At 51.6% G+C, this 23,491-nt stretch overlaps 1 protein-coding gene across 4 annotated transcripts in view; it reads right to left on the bottom strand.

Annotated features, from left to right (window-relative positions):
* Positions 1–23,491, bottom strand: part of PIK3C2B (phosphatidylinositol-4-phosphate 3-kinase catalytic subunit type 2 beta) — a 75,076-nt gene that overhangs the window by 18,507 nt on the left and 33,078 nt on the right. For all 4 annotated transcript variants that reach the window (XR_004030127.1, XM_030813155.1, XM_030813156.1 and 1 more), the window contains 18 exons: positions 23,035–23,189; positions 22,596–22,716; positions 19,134–19,245; positions 18,908–18,987; positions 18,466–18,529; positions 16,285–16,431; positions 15,594–15,627; positions 14,428–14,623; positions 13,242–13,364; positions 8,736–8,903; positions 8,069–8,180; positions 6,302–6,444; positions 4,821–5,009; positions 3,181–3,274; positions 2,918–3,012; positions 2,265–2,445; positions 1,373–1,480; positions 313–405 (listed from right to left, as the gene is read on the bottom strand). Coding sequence is in view for 3 of the 4 variants with exons in the window: in XM_030813155.1 (XP_030669015.1) it covers positions 313–405; positions 1,373–1,480; positions 2,265–2,445; positions 2,918–3,012; positions 3,181–3,274; positions 4,821–5,009; positions 6,302–6,444; positions 8,069–8,180; positions 8,736–8,903; positions 13,242–13,364; positions 14,428–14,623; positions 15,594–15,627; positions 16,285–16,431; positions 18,466–18,529; positions 18,908–18,987; positions 19,134–19,245; positions 22,596–22,716; positions 23,035–23,189 (2,215 nt within the window). In the remaining variant the exon portion in view is untranslated. The remainder of the gene's footprint in view (positions 1–312; positions 406–1,372; positions 1,481–2,264; positions 2,446–2,917; positions 3,013–3,180; positions 3,275–4,820; positions 5,010–6,301; positions 6,445–8,068; positions 8,181–8,735; positions 8,904–13,241; positions 13,365–14,427; positions 14,624–15,593; positions 15,628–16,284; positions 16,432–18,465; positions 18,530–18,907; positions 18,988–19,133; positions 19,246–22,595; positions 22,717–23,034; positions 23,190–23,491) is intronic.

Below are 23,491 nucleotides of genomic sequence, written 5' to 3'. Positions count from 1 at the left end.
CAGCAGCCCTGCCATATGGCATTCAGCCTCTGCCTGAATACCCGAGGGACAAGCGGATCACCACCTTACCCAACCCATTGTTGAGGGAGCTCTGCCTCCTAGAAAGCACTTCAGGATATTGAGCTGCCAGTTGCCTCCCTATACCTAACACTCTGTTCTTAGGCCTCTGGGGCCATGCAGAATCGTCTTTCCTACATTAAGACAGCATGGAACAGTGGGAAGAGAACCACCCAGGGGCTACTTAATGACACTCTAGGCTGCCTCCTTCTCTCTCCCACCCTGGTCCACCAGGCTTGAGTAAAGTATTCTCACCTTGAAGATGACACGGATGTTCTCACCCAGGGGATCCACATTTTGGAAGGAGAGTTTGAGGGGGACAGCATTGGAGTTGAAGTAGGAACAGTCCTGCCACGGTGAAAAGGATAGTGATGAGGGTCAGAGTGGCCCGTGCCAGGAAAGGAAAACCACCTCTCCACTTCAGACCAAGATGCTGCCTCCCTGCTGCTGCCGGGTCCACCCAAGACCTGCTCATTGTTTCTTCCGGATTTCCCAGGAACCCAATTTCCTTCCTTCTCTCGTTAAAGAGTCATCATCCCAATTCAGTTTGTTATGACCTCAGCTCCAGCACTTAACCTCCCATCCTGTTAGTTCATTCTGCACACAACTTACTAGTTGTGTGACCTCTGGTAAGTCACATGTCCCATCTACACCTCAGTTTACTCCTCTGTAAAAAGGGACTCCCAATAGTACCAACGTCCTAAGAGTTGTGAAGATGAAATGCCATAACCAACGTCAAGCACTCAGAACAGGGCCGGGCACAGAGAGTGCTCAATAAATTACAGATGACAGCTGCTATCACCACCACCACCCCCGACTTCATCTCCAACATCATCAGAGAAAGACACCTGCCCAGCCGCCCAACCTCCAACCCAATTCCTCTACCCTGCAAGCTGTCAGGCTTCTAAAAGTCCATACACATTTAGGAATGGGAAGAGGCCACAGATATGCCTTTCTTCCTAATCTCTCTCTTATTTTATGGCTTATATGGCGATGCTCACCTGTGCCCATACCCCAGTCTGTGCCCTCATTCTGTCTTTAAGTAGAGTTCACAGCCCCTCTGCATCTGGTTTCTCCTTTCTATTTCTGCCATGTGTGGGTAGAGGAGAGACAGGATAACATAATCCTCACCATGTGGCATGGGGGTGAGCTGAGACCCCTGAGGAAAAGATGCTGGTCCAAGGCCACATGGTAAGTCAGCAACATACTGACGCCCAGACAACTCAGCTCCTCGCCCTTGAGTGCCTGGTTAGTGAGGACCTCACCTCCACTGAGCTCTCCCACTCTGAGAGTCCTAAACCTACCAGTCACTCACCCTGGGCACGATTCCCTTAACCAGCAGACTGGGGCTGAGTGGCAAGCGGCACGAGCCATTGAGGGCAAAGAACTGCTTCACCTCCTCCAGGCCCATGCGGAGGATTCCCTGGAAAGAAGGGGAGGAGTACAGCAGGGGTGAAATGGAGGGTCCATACTGAGAACCAGACCTCTCCCAGGGGTGGGTTCTCAGTAGTAGTCGGTATGAAAACTACCCCCTGAGAAGTGCGGACACCCTCCAGAAGATCCTTAAGGAGGAGGACCCCCTACACCCCAGCCTGGGACAGTACACTAACAGCAAGACCAAATAGCTCTAGAGGGGAGCAGATGGCAGAACAGCATGAAGCAGGCCACAGTGCACAGAGAGGGCAGGCTGTCTCTCAAGGGGGAAGAGCTATTTAGGCTTCTGCCAAGAAAAGCTAATAATCTGGACGTTGATACAAAATCTCTCAATTTTTAAATGTCATTAACCAGGAACACTGCTGGCTGGTTATAATGCCTTTGTACAAACAGATAAAGGTGTCCTCTCTGGGTAGCATCAGGCCTGAGCCGTGGGTCACAGCATGGTGAACAAAATATGGCTGGATTTCAGCCCTCACTTGCCCCTTCTGGCTGAGTGCTCTTGTGCAGTGAACAACTTACACAACTGTGCTTAGCCTTTAAAGCAAACAGCTAAATAAATTTCGATATTTTACAGGACAAACAAACACATCCACGGGCTGTATCCAGCTTGTGGACTGCCCGTTTACGGCCTACAGGTTCCAGAGTCATCTGCTCCCAGCTCCAAAATCAAAAATCATCACGTGGAATCTTGTTGTTCAGGATTCCTAAGAAGAAACTGGCTGCCAAAGCCCTGGATGAGAAATGGGTAGAGGCAGCCTCACCCCACTAACCTGTCTTGCAGATGGGGCTGCCTCCCGGACCTGCTGGGCCAGTTTGGCCAGGGCATTGACAAGCCAGCACTGGCGGTTAAACTCCTCTCTCAGCCCCTTGCCACAGCAGCACAGTAAGGCTGCCAGCAGATACTGGTAGCGGATGCTGAACTGAGAGTCCTTGAGGCCGTCCTTTAGCAACCTGCAAGACAGAGGGAGTCGGGAGTCAGGGCACTCCAGGGATCAAAGGCAAGGGTACAGGGGGAGACACAGTCAGGCCCAGCTCCAACTCACTGCAAAACCCACCCCGAACTCGGGAGGGAAAATACACTCTGTATGTATGGCTTATATGGAGATGCTCACCTGTGCCCATACCCCAGTGTGTGCACTCACTCTGACTTTAAGTAGAGTTCACAGCCCCTCTGCATCTTGTTTCTCCTTTCTATTTCTGCCATGTGTGGGTAGAGGAGAGACAGGATAACATAATCCTCACCATGTTACAGGGGAGTGAGCTGAGACCCCTGAGGAAAAGATGCTGGTCCAAGGCCACAGGGTAAGTCAGCAACATACTGAAGCCCGGACAACTCAGCTCCTCACCCTTGCGTGCCTAAGAGTGAAATACTCCTACGTGAAAGACACAGGTCTACCTCCCACTTTTCTACATGCAGTTTTACCAGAAGAAGTAGTGAGTCACTCTCAAGTCAGACACAGCTCGTTTCAGGAGGAAGCGCACCAACGGGCTGTCCAGGTAGCACTCATACTTCAGGGCCTGTTTCGGAGAAAGGGAGAAAGAGAATATGAAGCTTCATTAACTGCCTGTAACCTACACCTATTATTATTGCACTGGGATCTCTGGTTTCTAAGGGGCAGAATGCAGACTCACTTGGGATATTGGGGATGGGACCAGCAAAACTGGAGGGAGGACCAATCCACCCACCTGTACCAGCTGGGGCAGGTAGTCCAGCAGCTCAGCATCTGAGAGTGAGCCAATCCACTGCACAGCCATACGACGCACCTCCTGGTCCGGGAAGCTGCAAAACAGAGCCCAGTGCCCTGACAACCTAGCTGCAGATTGAGAAACAGCTGTGAGCCAAGCACCCTCACACCTGGGCTTCAGAGGCACGGAGAAAGAAAATGCAATGGCCCTAGATTCTGCCACAGTCACTAGAAGAATCCTTAGCACCTTCCCTGGATAGCAACCCTTGGGAATGAGCCTTCTTCATGGTCAGAGTCTACCTTGAGCCATGGGGGAACAACTGGGTAACCACTCTCACTCCTTGGATGATTTAAAGAAAATGAGACAAAGTCCTCAACTCTACTCCAAAGATTTCTCCCTTGACTCCCACTGTGCCAGAAATTCCCACCATTGGAGGGCCCTGATGTGGGTAAAAGCATTATTTTGTCTTGGTAACATCCTTTAATGCAAAATGTACCACGCAAATAACAGAAAATCGCAGAATTTTATATAAGCCAATAAACCTTGGCAGAATTAGTTTAGCAGAGATTAACAAAACCATTGGCTCAAAAACTCCTTAAGGCAGATCACATGAATAGGTACATTTTGATTACTGAGAGTGGTGAGAAATAAGCAGGAAATCCTGGGTACCATCTAGAAAAGGCAGCCCTAACAGATCTGAGACTAGAAGGCTTGGGCCCCAAAGGAACCCTTCAAGAGAAAGAGGGAATGGGCAATGGTTAAAATAAAACTAAGTAATAAGGAGTTCAGTTACACAGGTGTATGCATTTGTCAAAACTCAGCCAATGTACAGGTAAACTTTGGGTATTTGCTTATGTATAAATGTTGCCTCAAAAGAAAAAAAAAAAAACAAAACAGAAAAAACATCGAGCTCTAGTTAATGATGTGCATGCCAAAGCAGGGAGTTTAATGGTGTCTGTAATTTACTTCAAAATGTATAAAAAGGCTGGGCATGGTAGCTCACACCTATAATCCCAGCATTTTTGGGAGGCCAAGGAGGGAGCATTGCTTGAACCCAGGAGTTCGAAACCAGCCTGGGCAACATAGTGAGACTTTATCTCTACAAAAAAATTTTAAAAATTAGTCAGGTGTGGTGGTGTGCAGTGTGCACTTGTTGCTCCAGCTACTTGGAGGCTGGGGCAGGAGGAGTGCTTGAGCCCAGGAGGTCGAGGCTGCAGTGAGCCATATGCATGCCACTGCACTCCAGCCTGGGTGACAGAGCAAGACCCCGTCTCAAACAAAAAATAAAATAAAATAAAAAAGCATAAAAAATAAGATGGATAGATGGATGGATACAGGGATGGATAAATGAAATGTATGCAATCCAGCACACAGAGCAAATGCTAACGATAGAATCTAGGTGGTAGGCACATGGGTATTCACTGTACAATTTTCAATTTTGTTGTATGTTTGAAAAATGACAATATAACATTGGGGGGAAAAATGAGAAAGAAAAAGCAAAAAGGAGAAATGGAAAATCCCTGAATATCCACACCCACTTTACCATTTTCCCCAGGACTGGCTCAGATCAGTGATGGGCAGTGTCGTGCCCTGGCTTCTACCAGGACACATGGTCAGAAAAGGCGGATGTTACAACTCACGTGGCATGCAGGAGCCCCAGGGCATCCTGGTGGTTCATGTGGGTCCACTGCTCCAGGAGAGCATAGATGTCAGGCAGGCAAGCCCACTCCCAGCTGGGGGCGCTGGCGAGCACCAGGGGGAGCGAGCTCACCTCGGAGTGGCAGTAATATCGCTTCTCCCACAGGCGCTTCTTGTCAGCATCAGTGAGCCTGGCGGGCACACGGAAAGGAGAAGGTGGTGGGAGGGTAGGGGGCAGTGGGAGAGAACAGCGTCAGCCAGGGGGTGCAGCCCTTAACCTTAAGGGAGTGCTGCACACACTGCAATTCAGTGGTTCCCCAAGCTTTGCTGCATATGACAGCCACTTGAGGGGCTGGGTGAACCCCCTCACCATGCCTGGGTCACACCTGATACCAGTTAAGTCCAAATGGCTGGGGAAGCCAGGCATCGGTCCATGCCACAGATCACCAGGTGATTCCAATATGAATCAAAGTTCGGGAACCAGAGCCCAAATCCTATCTTTGATCCCAACTCAGGGACATCTTGGACGGAGACTGCATGGGCCAAGGGCACTGAATCTGCTACCCCTCCTGCGGATGCCCTGAGGGCACCACGCTCAAGTAGAACCACCAGAGGGCAGTGGTCCCCCAACACCAGGGTCTGGGCTGCTGAGAGGCCTCCTGGGGCCTCCAGGGACCAGCTGTCGGCTTTCAAGGACCTGCAGCTAATTGGGCCTTGCCTGAGATCAGGTGTCTAATGGGAGAAGGGAGCTGAGGGGCTAATGAAGTGTAGTCGGCAGAGTGGGGGAAGGGAGGTCTGTGGTCACTCAGCTACTCCAGCTACTTGGGGTGGACATCAGGGACAGAGATGAGCCCCATCTCTCTCGTGCCCCCCCACACACAACACACGCACAGGGCTGCGCAGGAGCCAGAGAGGTAAACAGAGAGCAGGCAGCGGAACCAGGTCCCTCCAGCTCCTCCATTCTATTCTCACCCCTCCTTCTCCAATCCTGTGAAAGCAGCAGCCCCAAGGATGAGATCAGCCTGGACTCGCTTACCCCTGAGAGCTGCCAGCTTGCCTTGACACCTGATCCTTTTTGGAAAGTGACAGGGCCAGAAAAATTCAAAGGCTGTTGGTGTGGAAGGGGCAGGAGGTGAGAGCAAGAGGTGGGGGCAGGGTGGTGAGGCCAGCTGCCCCAGTGGACAGAAGGTAGTAGACAGCACATCTGGGATGTGGGGCAGAGCTCTGGTCCTCCTGGGTAGCTGAGTCTGGACCAAGTCCCTGGGGTGGGGACTTGGGTATTCTCAGATCTAATTTCCTGACCTTGACCTCTCCACTTTTCCTAGTGTCAGCTGATGGAGAAAGGCCTGGGGGCTGCCTCCACTTCCTGCTGAGGTGGCAACGCCCACCCCTTCCCACCTCCACTCCCAAAGCAGGAGGACAGAGACTCAGTGCTGGGAGGTCAGATGAAACATGACAGATTCAGTGGGGGCCCGGGTCTCACCAGTACAAGGACTCCTTCTGCATGATGTCTTTAAGCTTGCGCTGGTCTTCTTCCCGTAGGCTGCCAAACTCATAGCGGGGGCTGAACTTGTCTCCAGGGGGGCTGGTGAACTTGATGTCAAAGGCCGAGGTGGGGAAGTCAATCTGGGGGATGAGATCAGGGATGTGAGGAGAGAAAACAGGCAGCGTGTGTGGACTCCCAGCTTCTTTCTCTCACCCCAGCATTCCAGCCTTGTCCCTCCCTCACTTTCCCTCAGGTTCTTCGTAAAATAGCCCAGTTAGACTTGGTGATCTCTAAAGTCCTTTCCAGCTATAACTCTCGGCAAAAAATGAGAGGGAAACATAAAGAGAAAAAGAATGGACATGTGAGGAAGAGGTTCGGTGGAGATGCACCTTGGTGAGGGGTGAGGGGACAAGCCCCAGCCAGAACTCTGAACAGAGGTGTCACCCAGCTGAAACACGGGGTGCATCCAGGCTGAGTCTGGGGAGCCTTCCATGGTGCCAGAGGACACTGCTGCCAGAGGGGAGGCAAGACCACACACTGGGAGAAGGCCCTGGGACACTGGGTCCCTACTCTATGCCACCAGATGTTCATCCTACTAAAGTATCAGAGCTGAGTGAGCCAAGTCTCCAAAGGATGTCTACTTTCTTTCATTCAACAAGCTTATTTATTTATTCATTTATTTATTTATTTTGAGACAGAGTCTTGCTCAGTCACCCAGGCTGGAGTGCAGGTGTGTGATCTCAGCTCACTGCAACCTCTGCCTCCCGGGTTCAAGTGCTTCTCATGCCTCAGCTTCCTGAGTACCTGGGATTACAGGCAGACACCACCACACCCAGCTAATTTTTGTATTTCTAGTAGAGACAGGGTATCACCATTCTGGCCAGGTTGGTCTCGAACTCCTGACCTCAAGTGATCCCCCCCACCTCGGCCTCCCAAAGTGCTAGGATTACAGGTGTGAGCCGCCGCACCCAGCCTTGTTCAACAAATATCTATTGAATCCCAACATGTGCCAGGCATTTTCTAGAGTCTGGGCATAAAGTAGTAAATAAGACAGACAAAAATTAGCCAGGAGTGGTGGTGTGCGCCTGTAGTCTCATCTAGTCGGGAGGCTGAAGTGGGAGGATGATTTGTGCCTGGGAGGCAGAGGTTGCAGTGAGCCAAGATTGTGCCATTGCATTCCAGCCTGGGTGACAGAGATCCTGTCTCCAAAAAAAAAAAAAAAAACAAAAAAACCTGCCTCAGGGAGCTTTCATTCTATGTCAACATTCATACTCCATACCAAAGTATCTCATAACCACAAGAAGGGGAAGCTGGGAACTGAGAACTACACCTTGGGCATGACCAGCTCCTCCTCTTCTCCCTGGAGAATAGGTCCATCCTGCCAAAGCACTGAGTCACTGGCAGGGGGAAAGGTATCCCCTCAGGCCCTAAGAGGGCACAGGTCAGGTTTGATCAGACTTAGAAGTATGAAGATTCAATACAAGGGACTCAGAAGCTGAGCTCTGAATGCAGAGGGTCTCAGACCCCATCTTCAGGCTCCACGAAATCAATTTAACCTCCAGGAGATGGGAGATGGATACCCTACAGCTCACCTCACAATCCACATCTAACCATATTCCCTCAGTTGCTTCAGTCACATCATCCTCCCATGCTTGAAGTTCTAGCACTCTCTCCTGCTGTCCCAGCCCAAATCTCCAGGAGAAAAATGTAGAGTTGACTGGAATGGTCTTGCTGGTGAGTGGGAGGGAAGGGCTAAAGCCTCACCTGCAGGATGACACTGTCTGGCTGGTGGAAATTAGGTGCACTCCAACGGGCACTGGGGTTTTCCTGTGTTGCTGGCCATAAACCCAGAAGCTTCCGGCCACATGTCAGGACCCTAAGAAGGAGGCAGAGTGGGAAGAGCCGCTAAAATGGCTAAGCAGAGAGTATTTCTCCTGCTCCCCCAATCCAAAAATCTGCCTTTTCTGTTTGAAGCCACCATCCAACTCCCCTCTCTCATTCTCCCCATAGACCATAGCCTCTTCCTTCTACCAAGTCCTGTAAAAGCTCACGCCCTCCAAGAGGACTTGTGAGCTAACCACACCCCGGTCTGGATGACTTGGTGGCAGGGATGCCTTCGTGAGGTGGGGAGGCTGGGCTAGATGACCTCTAAGGTTCTTCCAATGACAAGACCAGATGATCTATTACCCAAGCATTGCTTTTCCATGTATCCTCAACATGGTCCTGTGCCACCAGAACCGCTCAGTGGCTCTTGGTTACATCAATAGTCCTGGTCACCAGTTCTGTGCTTGGGGATCCTCTGGACTTCATCAGTGAGCCCCACATGGCCAACTCTCCCAAGGTGCACTGGCCAGTGCAGCAGCCAGGCCCCTTTCTCTGTCCCCCTCCTCCCCTTCCAAGGCCAAGAAGCTGTACCCTGGGGCTCACATACTGCCTGAAGTTGAAGAGTGGGGTAGTGACCCAGCCCAGGGCTTCAGGCACCCGCCGCTGCTTGTTGGCCTCCGAGGAGCTCCCCGGTGGGGGGATGGGCAGAGCATAGAGAGTGGCACACAGCAGTGTCTCCCGAGGCAGCCGGTTCACCTGCACTGGGAAGCAGATCCTATGGAGGACAGGAAGTCAAATTAGGAGGGGCCCCTCCTGTGGCTTCAAGCAACAGGTGGCCCAGGAAGTCAGGCTGAGGCTGAGGCTGAGGCTACAGCCTCCCTCTCGGGGTTCAGACACACTCCCTGAGGAAGCCCTCCTCCTGCAGAACCAGGAGAGGTCCCAAACTAGGCGAAACCCCCACTGGATGTTCCCAGAAGCACAATGTGGTGTCCTTGGAGCTTTGCAGTAGAGTGAGGCAAACATCCTGATTTTGAGGCTACCCATAGTGCCTGGACAGAACTTGCTTAGCACAGCCACCTCAGAGTTCAGGTGATGACACGTCCCATGTTGTCAGCCTTGCTCCTTTCCTTGTTTTAGAATTTCTGCAGAGCATCCACAAAGCTACTCCTTTTGTCCTCCTTTTCCATTTGACAGTCCCCATCCCTCCCCCACTTCTTGCTGCTGAGAGCCACCAGGAAGAAGCACCATGTTCTCTGCCCTCGGTTCACCCTCCCCCACAGCCCTCTCACTTGTCCTCACAGGAGTCCCCTTCACCCAGCCCCAGGGACACACGATAGGTTTTTCTCACCCCCACTCCCAAACAGATTCAAAGCCAAAGGGACAAAGAGGAGGGGTTTCTCCAAGTCCCCCAGTGGTAAGAAAGCCAATGGCAGGGCCAAGAGAACTGAGACACATAAGCCCCACCACTATTCAAGCCCATAAGTTCTCTCCAGGTCTCTCAGTCTGAATCACACCTAGCCACTCCCTCTAAGCTCAGGATAAGGAACTGCTGGGTGGGGTGAAGTACACAGGGGAGGGGAGCTGTGGAAAGGCAGGGAGGACCCACGTTACCTTTCGGGGAAGCTGTCCCTGGGCCAAAGTCCATACTGTCACACCCTCCTGGCCAGCCCAGGGCCCAGCAACTTCTATGCCAGAGAGCACAGAGGCAGGGCGGCCACCCCCAAGGTTAGCTGTTTCATGATAAAGCAGCCTGCCTCCACCGCTGTCCTCCAGAGGAATCTCCACCTAAGTGAGGCACTCCCTCCAGCCCACCACAGACTGGCAGAGCCCTGCTCTGTCCCAGCTGCCTCTACCCTGGGGGCCCACAGCTATAATTAGGGCCCCTCCAGCAGCCAGCAGACATGCCAGGCCAGGGCTTGGCTAGAGGTGACAAAGCACGGCTGCTGAGCCTATTTTGAGAGTTAGCTGATCCCTGGACCGCTACAGTGGGGCAGAGAATCAGCTGACCCCATAGCAAAGGGGAGAGGGAGCTGGTCCTGAGCCCTTTCTTTTCGCCCAAGGAAGAAGCTTCCAGCTTCATGTCTTAAGGAAAAGGGGAGTGAGAAGACTTTATGAGTGAAACCAGAGTGAGCCAAGGCCCTCTTCCCTTCAGTCCTTGGGTATATCTGGTATTCCACAACCTCTCCCACAGACCTTCACCCAGGGCTGGTCAGGATAATCATTACGTTGGCTGTGGCCCTTACCTTCCTCCCTGAGAAACCCCTCTCCTTCCTGCAGCCCATTCAACATCGTATCACACAGGCTGCCTCCTCCAGGAAGGATTCCTGGAATGTGCTGGTTGGCTCTAGTCCTGGTTCTGCCACTCACAATCCTGGGCAACTTAACTCCCATCTCTGTGCCTCAGTTTCTCATCAGGGAAAAGGGGAACATAGCTTCACTTGCATGATGTGTGTGCACTGTGTACTTTTTGCTATGTGACGCTGTGGTTACTGCATTGGCACTGGCTTATACAGATAGTATTTTCATGCGCACGTATCCCCATGTATCAGCCAGTTTGTCAGTCGCTTGGAACAGAGAAACCAAAACCAAGAGGGCTCCCCAGCTAAGAAGCCTGTGCCAAGTACTTTATTTACAGTGTCCTAACTGCTCCTCAAACAATCCTGTAGGGTAGGCCCTATTATCGCCACCATTCTAGGTTGAAAGACCTGCCGGAGGCTGCAACTACAGTAGGAAGGAGAGAATGACTGGCCCAAAGCCTGTCCTCAGAACGCTGGCACGCCTTCCCCCAAATGTCCTGGTCTTGACCATGAAGGGCCAAGAAGTCTCATTCGGGGCATCTGGATGGGCAGTGCAAGATAATGCCCTTCACAAGGCTCTAGGCAGGGGACTGGCCCTTTAAAATTCAAGGTAGGGATCTCAGGGAACAAAATGAAACTCATGGGGCAGGCTGGGCTGCCTCTCTACCTCTGATACTGTATGAGAAAAGGATTTAAGCCCAATTTTTTAAAGTCCTCCTGGGCCAGAACACTGTACAGCACCCCATTCTTTTTTTTTTTTTTTTTTTTTTTGAGACAGGGTCTCGCTCTGTTGCCGAGGCTGGATGCTCACTGCAGCCTTGACCTCCCAGGCTCAAGTGATTCTCCCACCTCAGCCTCCTAAGTAGCTGGGACCGCAGGTGTATGCCACCACACTCGGCTAATTTTTTGTATTTTTTGTAGAGATTGGGTCTCCCTTGTTGCCCAGGCTGGCACCCCTTCTCTTGACAGCAGCAGCAATTGTGACCAAAAAATCCCAAGGGAATGGTGGAACTCGAGGGCCATTTAATGCAGCTATCCTCTGCCCGCAAGGAGTTTCTCCTGTCCTGGCAGTTGTTTGCTTAAGGACCTTTAATGCACACCCTGTGTGCTTTTTTTTTTTTTTTTTTTTAAGATAGGGTCTCACTCTGTTGCCCAGGCTACAGTGCAGTGGTGTGATCATGGCTCACTGCAGCCTCCACCTCCCAGGCTCAATTGACTCTCCCACCTCAGCCTCTTAAGTAGCTAGGATTACAGATGCATGCCACCACACTCGGCTCATTTAAAATAATTTTTTAGTAGAGATAAGGCCTCTTTGTGTTGCCCAGGCTGGTCTCAAATTCCTGAGCTCAAGTGATCGTCCCACCTTGGCCTCCCAAAGTGCGGCGACTACAGGTGTGAGCCATCGTGCCCAGCCATATACACCTTTATTGCTCTAAGAATTACCTAAGTGTGAAGGGCATAAGAAAGGGTCCATTTTCCCAGTTGTCCATCTGTAAAAGGACCCACCTCTTCCAGCATCTCCAGATTCTTCATCTACCTATTTTGCATCCTCGGCCTCCCCAGGACCCTCCCTCAGTCTCTTTAATCTGTGCTCCAAACACTTAGCTTGCAGTGCTGCTCTGCAAATGAGGACTCTAATATAGTCAGTGTGGGGAAGCAAAGCTGGGGGCAGCAAACAGGGGATTTTCTGACTGACTGGAAGGAAGGTAGAGCATAGCACAGACGAGGCACAGGGCAGGAAAACCCCTGCAGTGTCCCCATTCAAGCAAGGCACCCTCTCCTCCATTTCCTTCCTGCTTTGCTTGGCTGACGCCTACCTTCCCAACACCAAATTATTGTTTACATGTGGTGATTAATACCACCTTGTGCTTTTGGTTTCATATTTATATTTATAACCCACCTATCTCATCTTGACGCCATAACTGCCTCTGAGTGAAACAAATGTCCCCATTTCTCAGTTTGAGAAAATGAGGCACAGAAAGAATAGAGAGAAAGTAGTATTTGAGACAGAGCTAGAAATAGAGGCTCACTCCTGGGAATCCAAGCTCAATATTCTTTCTCTAGACAACCCTCCCTTCTCTATATATAAAGGGAAAAGCACAGTCTCCTTGCCATAGTCTACAGGAACTGAGGGAAGAAGGAAGAGGATGAGAAGCCCTCCAACTACTTAAACTCTTTAAGGGAGACAAGATCAGAAAATAAAGTATTATTAAAATTAACAACTAACATTTATATGTTTTTTATGGTTTACAAAGAGCCTTTATAGATACTTCTCATTGGATCCTCATGAGAACTTGAGAGGTGGTAATTATACTTGGCTCCTTTAAGAGTCAGAGAAGTGGAGGCCAGGCGCGGCGGCTCATGCCTGTAATCCCAGCACTTTGGGAGGCCGAGGCGGGCGGATCACGAGGTCAGGAGATCGAGACCATCCTAGCTAACACATGGAAACCCCATCTCTGCTAAAAACACAAAAAATTAGCTGGGTGTGGTGGCGGGCGCCTGTAGTCCCAGCTACTCTGGAGGCTGAAGCAGGAGAATGGCGTGAACCTGGGAGGCGGAGCTTGCAGTGAACCGAGATCGCAACACTGCACTCCAGCTTGGGCAACAAAGCGAGGCTCCCTCTCAAAAAAAAAAAAAAAAAAAAAAGGAGTCAGGGAAGTGGAGACTCAAGAGGTTGAATGACTTGTCCAGTTAGGGTTAACAAGGAAGACTGGTTTTATCATTTGTCCTGGACTAGTTATCTGGCCCCAGGGATATTTCAGAGGCTGAGCAGGTCTGCAGTGACCTGGGCACTGGAGCCTGGGGGAAGGGCTTACTGCTGGTCCCAGATGATGAGGTGGAAGAGGTACTTGGAGAAGTGAGCTCTTCGGGTCTGCAGGGGGCTGCACAGCTCCTTGCCGCCATGGCTGAGGGAGCAGGAGAGGTAGAAATCTTCATAGCTACAAAAGAAAGGGAGCAGGTCAGGACACCCAGCTCCCAAAACCAATCACCCAAACCTATGCATCCCTCTAAGGCCAAAATCCATTTCCCCTGGTAAAACTCTCAGTCTCTGAGGGCTGTAACACGGGATCTCCGGATAGGACAGCCAAACTGGATGTAAGGAAATGTGCTCAGGCCAAAGCAACTCAATCTGGATTCCTCTGCTCGGTTTTAGGCTCCACGCTGAGCCTTGTGGTTTTTCTTTCTTTAATGGGAACCGGCCACCCAGCCTCTTTATAGAAACCTCCAGCCCATTGAGTGTCTGTGTGTGCGTGCGTGTGTGTGCGCGCACGTGCATGCGCAAGTGAGAAGGGTGGGGGAGGAAGACGACATATGCCGACATGAATGCCAACACACGGGGGTCCCTGTGGCTCATGACAGGTGCCTGACAGAAGAGGTCAGAGAAGGCCCCGGTTTCCCAGGCTGCCTCCTTTGTTCTCTGCCAATCGCCCAGAGGAATACATTAAGTGAGGAACAAAGAGAGAAGGGGAAGGGGGTTGGGGAAAGGGGACTGGCAGGGGCGGGGTAGGGCCCAGTGCCTATTCCCTCAGGCCTTGGATGCTGGGGACCCAATAGAGGCGTTGAGGATTCTACCAGAAGAACATCCTCCTCCACCCACCCCCGCAGGCCTAGAGAACCCCAGACAAAGGGTCAATCCCACCTCCCCGCCCCCTCCCACTGGCCAGGGAGCTGCACTCTATCTGGGAATCGGCCATCTGTTGCCACGTTTCCTTCCACTGGTCTTGGATCTGGAGGGGGCAGGGATGCAGAGGCAGCCAGCACCAAGAGGGAATAACAGGATCTTCTTCATCTCCTAAGGGACCTCCTCTCTCCTCTAGGATGTTCCCAGCCCAAGTCCTCCTCAGGCACTTGGCTCATCCCCGCAGCCCCATTGCACCACAATGTCACACAATGCCACACATCCTAAGACTTAGGACAGTGGTATTACATGCAGATAGGAAAAAGCCCTGGTGGAGGTCAAACTCAGCTTGCTCCCTAGTGGCTACTCAGCCCTGGGCTCACCTGGTAGCCCAGATGATGGGGATGCGGTGGGTGGCGTAGACAGTGAAGGCCAGGGACCCAGCGAAATGGCAGGCCTCCTGGACCAGGTCATGCTTGCGGCTCCCGGGCACTGCCGTCTGGAAGTCTGCGTTGAATGTGTTGCAGTACAGCTCCACCAGGTCCAAGATGGCAGCGGTCAGGGCTTCCACAACCTTCTCTGGGAAGGGAAGGGGTCAGAAGGGAAAGTCATGAGGCCTCCACAAGCCCTACCTTGTTGCCATGGCACTGGCTAGAATGGGATGGCCTAAGACAGTGGTCCCCAAATGCTAGTCAGTCTCTAATAGCTGTGACAAAGTTCACCCATCTGCAGTGAAATGAGAAAAAAGCAGAAGCGTGTCATGAGCTTTTCATAAAATGACAGTTATACAATGTTAAACATAATCCTTATTTTTACGTATTGCTACTTAGCATTAAAATGTCCTTTCTTTTAGGAAACAATGTTAATAATTATTGTCAGTTGCTTCAAAAAAGCAAAGGTCAAAAAAGTTTGGCCAAGTAAAAGGCTGCCAATTCTCTCTTGGCCCCCCAAATACTTTGGGGGACATTTTACTGGTCTATGAAATCCAAAAGACTGGGAATCACCATAAGAACTCCAGGGATGCCAAAACAAAAAACAAAACCAAAACAAAGGAATCCCAGGGATATAGGTCAGTCTTAGGGCAAAGTTCAGCTTGAAGGACACAACAGGGGAATCCTAGAAAAATCGTAGGGAAAATTCTTTCTCATCCTCTCCCAAGGCCCACTCTAAATCGGAAAGGTAGCGAGTGTGAGCTGTTGGGAGAATAATCACAATCTACCCAAGTGGGAGGCTTCCCATCTGGATCACAGGGCTAGTGCTGCCCCACCACCCCACTCCCACACTTCTACCCCCTCATCACCATCTCCCAGGGACACCAGGAGGAATGACTAGGAAAAATAATGAGAAAACACTTTGTGGAAAGAAATGTGCTCTCCAGCTGTGTCCACACCTCATATAGGAACACACACCACACACACACACACACACACACACACCCCAGCCGAACTCCGACACATAAATCAAGGGGGCCAGGCAGAAAAAGGAATCTGGGCAGAGACTGCAGTTTTCAGCAGCCCGACTGGATGAAGATGGAGAGCAGTTCCCTTACCTCGGTTTTCCCTCACAGCCAAGACACTGGGATCCTGTTGGGAAAAAGAAGAGGGAGGGGAGCTTCAGGGCCATAGCCTTTTTCGTCACAGCTGGAAGAAGGGCTTTTCACAGCTGCGCTCATCTGGACCAGAATGGGCTGAAATGTGAGGAGCTGAGAATCCCCAGAGAGGATAGAGTAATGGTTTGTACCAGATCTGTATGATGGACAGAGTGAGCTGACGGAGGATAGCAATCATCGTGTCCACCCTTCTGAGATATCTCAACCCTCAGGCTACTCGGCTGCAGATCACGGTGCCTATGGTGCTGGCCCTGTCTGCAGAGCACACAGCCCCTGCTGGAGTCCCGGAGCCCCTGGCTCTAGAGAGATTTTCCTCCTGGTTTGTTTTTGCACCCTGATGGATATGCAGACTGTCAGGCAATGCCTTGGTGACTGTGAATAAAGCCTTTACTGGCCTGGGCTCCCAACAAGCAGTCCCAGGTAGCTCTCCCTCAACCTCAGGAAGAGGAGACACACTTGGCATCCATTTTTGAAGAGCTCTTGTGGTTGAATTCCTTAAACATAAAAGGTGGAGGTGGAGAGAAGCCCCTTTTTAGTGAGTGAACACCTACACACCCTAGCAACAGGCAACTCAGTTACCTGGCAGTATCCCTCTCCTCCTTCCCCCTGCCAGCACCCTGAGCCCCTTTACCTTCTGAATTTTAGGCTGCATGCGGGAGGGGCAAGGGGGCAGCTGGTTGAGAGCATTGGTGATCTCAGGGGTTTCCACGGCAGCCAGGGCGTTGCAGATGGCCTTGACGGACTGGACCACCCTGTCAGCCTTCAGTGGGAAGTCTCCCTGTGGGAGGTGGCACAGTGAGGCTGGCAGGCTCTGCTCTCATGCTCTTGGTCTCCAACCCCTCCCCCCCCCAGTCTTTAAAGGAAAGCGTTGGGAAGAGTAGAGAGATTCTTGATCCTCGGGGGTAAATGTGCAATACATTTTATTTTCAAATATTCAGCATCAGCAAATAATCTCTCCCACTGAATTCAATGGGCCATGCCCACATGCCCCAATTCTTTCAGCCGTTCCCCTTGAAGCTCCTCCTATTTCTAGCCTCTCTCTATAGTTAGTCTACTTATACTATACACATATATACAGGGTCTCTCCCAGAGACCTGTAGAATTTCCAGACAGATCTCATCTCATTTCTACAGACATGCCACAGCCATAACCTCCCCTCTGCACTTTAGCTCCTGGAATTTTCTCATTTGGAATTCCCTCACTTGTCCAGCTCTGATTACCTACGTACATTTAAATCACAGAGCGGCTAAAATTCTACCTCCTGCATAACCCCCCCCGCCCCCCGCCAGCCAATCCCCTTCCTCTAGCATCCTCCAGGAGCCCTTAATTAATTTATTACCATCTTGTTCTGTCTACTAATAGCTTTGTGTTACTATTCAGTTTTTCTAACAAGAATACAAGCTCCCCAAAGGCTATGACATGTTTTTTTTGTTTGTTTTTTTTTTTTTTTGAGACAGAGTCTTGCTCTGTCACCCAGGCTAGAGTGCAATGGTACGATCTCGGCTCGCTGCAACCTCTGCCTCCCGCGTTCAAGCGATTCTCTTGCTTCAGCCTCCTGAGTAGCTGGGATTACAGGCGCCTGCCACCACGCCCAGCTAATTTTTGTATTTTTCGTAGAGATGGGGCTTCACCATGTTGGCCAGGCTGGTCTCGAACTCCTGACCTCAGGTGATCCGCCCACCTCAGCCTCCCAAAGTGCTGGGATTACAGGCATGAGCCACCGTACCTGGCCACGGCTACGACAATTCTTACACTTCTCTATCCATCGTAGCCACTAGCAAAGGGCCAGACCAGCACAGCACAGGTGTTCAGAGAGCTTCCCCCGCATCACTGGAAATGTTCATGCACAGGCTGCTGGAGAAGGGATTCTGGCAGTGACTAGACATAGTGCTGAACCCCTCAAAAAGGAAGCACTTTTGACTACTATTAACTGGATCAATGAGACAAGGATTGGTTTTTGTTTTGTTTTTTGAGATAGGGTCTCACTCTGTCATGCAGGCTGGAGTGCAATGGTGTGATCATAGCTCACTACAGCCCCAAACTTCTGGGCTCAAGCGATCCTCCACTTCAGCCTCCAGAGTAGCTGGGGCTACAGGTGTGTGCCACCATGCCTGGCTAACTTTTGTATTTTTTGTAGAGATGGGGTCTTGCTGTGTTGCCCAGGCTGGCCTTGAACTTTGGGGTTCAAGCAATTCTCCCACCTCAGTTTCCCAAAGGGTTAGGATTACGGGCGTGGGCCATCACTCTCAGCAAGGGATTGTTTTTGAAGATCACTGTCAGATTTTCTTTGGCGTTGTGACATTTAAGACAAATGTTGACTCTCATGGTTTTGAGGCTTGAGATTCTGCGTGAGTCCAAGTGGGGAGGGCTCTGGCCCTCCCTACATGTGAAACCTTCTACCTCCTGATGGTTTCCTACCTGCGATAACAGCAAAACAGAACCTCTCAAACCAGAGGTTTCTGACATTGCTCACAGGATGCATGCTCCAGTGTACATCAAGTGCAGCAGCTGGGGGGTGACAGCTCTAGGTTCCTTAGCTCTGGAGACATCCTACTCCAGAGAATGGGACTGGCGTGCAGTTTCCGACCTGCTTCTCCTATAGAGGAGCAGAATCCCTGACTACGCACTTGCCATTGCCCAACATCTAGTAGTCTTAGTTTGCCCATGAGTGAGGGGTTAAAAGAAGTGCTCTGCCAACAGGTTTTCAGGCTCCACCCAGATCCCTCACAGTGCTGGGTGATCCCAGGAGGACTGGGGAAGGGGAGAGGAGGAGCTTTCGGGCAGCAGGGCCAGCCCCTGGATTCGTACTCACATCAGCCAGCAGGAAGGCATCCACCTCATTGTGGTAAGTGTCAAACAGAAGACTCAGGGCTTGCCTGGGAGTTGGGGGCAGGGAAAAACCATAGGAGAGGTCATGAAAGACCCAGTGCCCCCGGAAACCCATTTTCTCCCTCCCTCTCCTCAGCTCACACTCTGATTTAAAGGAGTTCCCACTCTTTCTATATGTCCTGTGAAGACTGAAGGAAGGAGAGTCTATCATGCCACTTCTCGCCTGGAGAGAATGATGGCAAAGTTCCAGAGGGAAGAGATGAAACATGCCTGGAGTGGGGATCCTCCCTGATAAGATGTGGGGGCCCCAACCCCTGACACCTGCAAGAATCCCTTAGCCCTGGCAGAAAGGCAAGCAGGCACATCTGATGGGATCCCTGCACAGTTCCTATTTGGAGCACATCCAAGATGGTGCCCACACTCACCTGCTGATGGTCTGCTTGACAGGCCTCTCTTGGAGATGGATGAGGTAGTTCAAGGTGGAGGGGCTCTGGTCATCATTCACCTGTGTAAGAAGTGACCTATTTGGAGAGGGGCAGTGCCCTTATCTCAGCCCAGCACTCCTACCCCCCTCCCACCTGATGTGTTCCATATTGTATTCCCATTCCACCTTCCCAGCCCTGGGCAACCCTCCACCACCCTCACACGAACCGTCCGGGCCAGGTCACTGCGCACAACCTTCTGCTCCATCAGCTGTAGCCGAATGTCAATGTCAAACTTGCGGCAGTATTGGATGTACTCATGACTGCCCAAGGCATGCTTGCTGGTAGGGTAGAGGGACAAGACCATTAGCATCCTGGGGACTCACTGGCAAGGGAGATGCATACCTTAGCCTTGGGGAGAGAGATACAGAAAGAAGGTTTAGGTAAGGGGGTAGTACCTGTGTTGTACCCTACTTTGGCTCCTAGAAAATATCATGGTAGAACTTAGGAGAAGGAACAGAGGTCTATCTAAACAAAAGCTACCTAATATACTTAATCCTTGGTCGGTATAAATATTGACTCTCTTAGGTATTTATTATCCGTGTGGTAATCACTGGTTCACTCCAGGGCTGGGAACTGTTGAGGGGAGCGGGGAAACAGAGGCACATCACAGGGAGCAGTTGTTGAAGCCCTATCTTCTGGGCCTCTGTATAGGGGACAACCAGGAAGAGACATGTTGGAGTCCGCCTGTGCTCAGGCTCCAGAGTGGGAGCTCAGCGAGTGACCCCTCTTCCAATGCTACCAACTAGGGTGCTGAGGCCAAAAGAACTTGGGGCAAACCCACCAAGCCTCCAGATCAGTGTCCCCACCCAACTTCTTTTTCTACCTTCCATCTGTTGGCCCTGCCTGCTTGTGAATAACCTTACAAGTTTCTATGACTTCTTGAAAAGTCCCAAATGCATGCCAGTCCCACCATGCCAGTCCCACAAGCACCCATGTGTGAGACTCCCCCTTTCAGAGAGAAGGTGTGGGAGCCCGCGGCGATCCAACCTCTTCCTCTCTCCCAAATCACACCTTCATCAGCAAGGAAACCCAAGAGGAGGGGCAGAGGGAGAACTACCTCCAGGCCAGCACTGCAGGCCTGGGCCTGGTCTCAGCAGCTGGGTAACAGAAGCCGGAAAAGGACTTCCTTCCTCAGCAGAGCTGGGAATCTAGGCCAGAAATGGAGAGGAGAGGACAGGAGCATAAGGGGGGCAATATGTGCAGAAGCTGGCGGAGGTGCAGGGCCCAGGGTCGTCTAGGTCCAACGAGGACTCGAATGAGGGGTTCTCCACATCCTGAGAGGACCAAATCTCCGATCTAGGCCCTCTCGGATCTAAGACTGAAGTGCAGCCAAAATCGGGAGGTGGTGAGGCTGGGCTGCGGGGCTGGGCCTGGTGGGAGAGCCTGGGAGGAAGGAAGAGTGTGGTGGGGCTGGGGGAGGTGGCAGGAAACCCAACCCTCCCACGGGACTGCCTCAAGGTTCTTATCTGAAAGCAGCCTGCATCCTGAACCCACTCACCCCCTCAGTATCAGCCCCTCCTGCCAGGCAGGGGTAGAAAACCTGAGGGCTTCCTTGGGAACTAGCAGATTTCTGGAACCCCCAGAGGGTCCTTTCCACCCTCACCCCAGGCAGTTGTCATGTGTTGGGGGTCTGGGGGCTGGGCCAGGAAACAGCATTGTGCTTTTCTGTTGGGTGGGAGTGGGGCTCCTGGGCCAGGAGTCATGGACACAGGTCCCCTGGGGACTTGCATGATCTTCTCTGTGGAAGGCCTTCCTCTCTATGCATTCAAGTGAGAGTATGAGGGGTGTGATCTAAGGACCACTGACCCTGTCCCACCTCACTAAGAATATTTCACCTGAGTCTTGGCAGGAAGGTAGAACTTGACAGCTCCCACTACCTCCAGACCCAGGGGCTCCAGGATTTGGGGTGCTGCAAGGGAAATGGCAGTATCTGTGCAGCCCAGAGCCCTAGGACTTCTCTCCGTGGGCTGCTCCTTCCCTGCTGGTATTTACTGATTGCTCACAGGTCATTCTCACATTTCACCCTCACTGCAGCCTACAGAGGGCCCTAAGCATCAATCAGGCTTCACAACTAGTAAGTGGCAAGTCAGAATTCAAACCTGTGTAATGGTGTCAGCAGGAGCTCCAACTTACCCACTATGTCCCCTTGTTCCCTTCTAACAGTGGCAGGCCACCTGGCGCTCTCTCTGCCAGGCGACCCTGAGTCTAGGACCCCTCCTGTTCCTCTAGGGGAAAGTGTGTACATAAGTGAGTTTAAAGGTGGGGCACATTTGAAGGGTACCCTGGAGTTGTACCATACAGGACCCTGCCTCTTTCCTTTCCCTTAGCTTCCAGATGAGGAGGCAGAGGCCAGAAAGGAACCCACAATATCCCTAAATTTGAAATAAGCCCAGATAGCTGGGAACAATGGCTCACGCCTGTAATCCCAGCACTTTGGGAGGCCAAGGCGGGCAGATCACCTGAGGTCAGGATATCGAGACCAGCCTGACCAACATGGTGAAACCCAGCCTCTATTAAAAAATACAAAAATTAGCGGGGCGTGGTGGCGCTCATGCCTATAATCCCAGCTACTCAGGAGGCTGAGGCATGAGAATCGCTTGAGCCTGGGAGGCGGAGGTTGCAGTGAGCTGAGTGAGATGGTGCCACTGCACTCCAGCCTGCGTGATAGAGCAAGACTCTGTCTCAAAGAAAGAAAGAAGCCCAGAAATGAATCTTCCATCCTGACTGCCAAATCTTATGCTCTAGACATAGATCAACCATCCTTGCATCTAGACCTGAATGTAAGAGAGAGAAAAAGCAAGCAGTGGCACTTATAGGGCACTCCTAAGAAGTGAGACACAGGTCTCTCCTTTCTCCATTCCCAAGACGTGCTTCCTCCAAGTGGACATTGGGGGCAGGAGTGGCTCTGAAGCCTAAGAGAGGAAAGCAGATCTTATCTGTCTGCTGTCACACAGGTGTACCATCTGAGAATTGGTAACCTTGCCCCTGCCTCTCTTCCACTGCAGCCCTCCAGAGCCCAGGGTAGTGGAAAGGGGGTTGCCTCAGCTGGTCCACATCAGACTTTCTGGGGAGGGTGCTTTCCAGAGAGGGCACTGGTTGGAGAGGAGCTGGAGGCACGCCTTTGGGAGGAGGATAACTAGCTGCACGGGCCAGCTGGGGAAAAGACTTGTTGGCAGGAGAATGGGGAGAGACAGTAATTGTAATTTCTCCCCTGGGCTCCACAAGGGCACTTCTGCCCAGTCCTTTTGCCCCAGCCATAAAAACACCACACATAATCTAGAGCAGGAGATACAGCACTACCCATATAGTCTCCCCAAGCCCATCCCTCCCCACAAATACACACATCTCTCCATAAGCAGAATCTGCAAGCAGATATGACCTAGTCTTTGCCTAATCCCAGCTCCAAGCTCTTTCCACAGCAGACTTGGCTCAGGACGTCAGCCAACCCTGCTGGAAGACAGAGCTCCTGGGGAAAGTGCTACGTGGCTGAGAGTGTGCCCAGAAAGCAGGAGTCTTGACTGTGGAATTGGGGTGGAGCTGCCAGGCCGGTCCCAGCACCAATCCCATGAAGCCCCCTCACAATCTTATTACCAGGAAGGCAGGGGCTACCTCCCACCCATTCACTCACTTCTGCAGGAACTCCTCCAGCCCACAGGGCTTTAGCACAAAGTCACCCACGTCCACATTCCTCAGGTCATCATGGGTGTAGCACAGGGTCTGGTAGATAAGCAAGTCTACAGTGGAGGAACCTGTGAAGGGTAAGGTAGGGGGAGCAATGACGATGGATGTCAAGGCAGATGGGTCTCAGTTTCCCCACCCTGATCCCCCTTCCCAGCTAAGTATTCTCCAGCACCATCAACAACCAGATAAAGCAGGCAAGTAGTTCAGAGTTGGGGAAAGTGACTGCACTAGAATGCTTGCCCCATAGCCAGCCCCTCACCCCCAAAGGAGCATCCTCACTGCCCTTCATCTAGGCCACAAGATGAGGTGGGAATAGAGTCTAAAACACAGTCATCCCCACCCCACTTCAAGGGATGCTCACACCCTTTCCACCCTCACTAACTTACAGTTGCAGGTGAAAGTGAGTGCCTCTTGAAGCCTGTCACACAACACAGTCACCTTCAGGTTGACCTCATCCCCGAGGTGCTCTGGGCTAGGGGTGACAGCACTCCAGACATAGCCAGTGAGGGAGTAGTCTTGGATGTCAGAGCCAGATCGAAGGCTGTACAGGAAGAAAAAAAACCCTCACTGTGCCTTTAGAAGAGAGTAGTCGAGAAGAGGTCTGTTGGGACCCTCATGCTCTGAGGCTCAAGAGCCCCTCTGTCCCCACTCAGCCCAGCCCTCCAAATTTGCAGGCCAGGATGGGGGCAGTGGGGTAGCAGCTCTGAGAAACCCCCTTCTTGACACTTCTAATTGCAAAATGTTTCCCACCATTGAACAGTACAAATAGTTCTAAAATGACAAAGCTTTCCATGCTAAGTTTAATGGAAAATTTTTTATGAATCCATTTCCTTTCTCTTTTAG

The sequence above is a fragment of the Nomascus leucogenys genome, chromosome 5 (assembly GCF_006542625.1).
Source record: "Nomascus leucogenys isolate Asia chromosome 5, Asia_NLE_v1, whole genome shotgun sequence".
Taxonomy (NCBI): Eukaryota; Metazoa; Chordata; class Mammalia; order Primates; family Hylobatidae; genus Nomascus; species Nomascus leucogenys.
The sequence above is the reverse complement of the archived record's forward strand: the minus strand, read 5'-3'. Positions and strand labels throughout refer to the sequence as shown.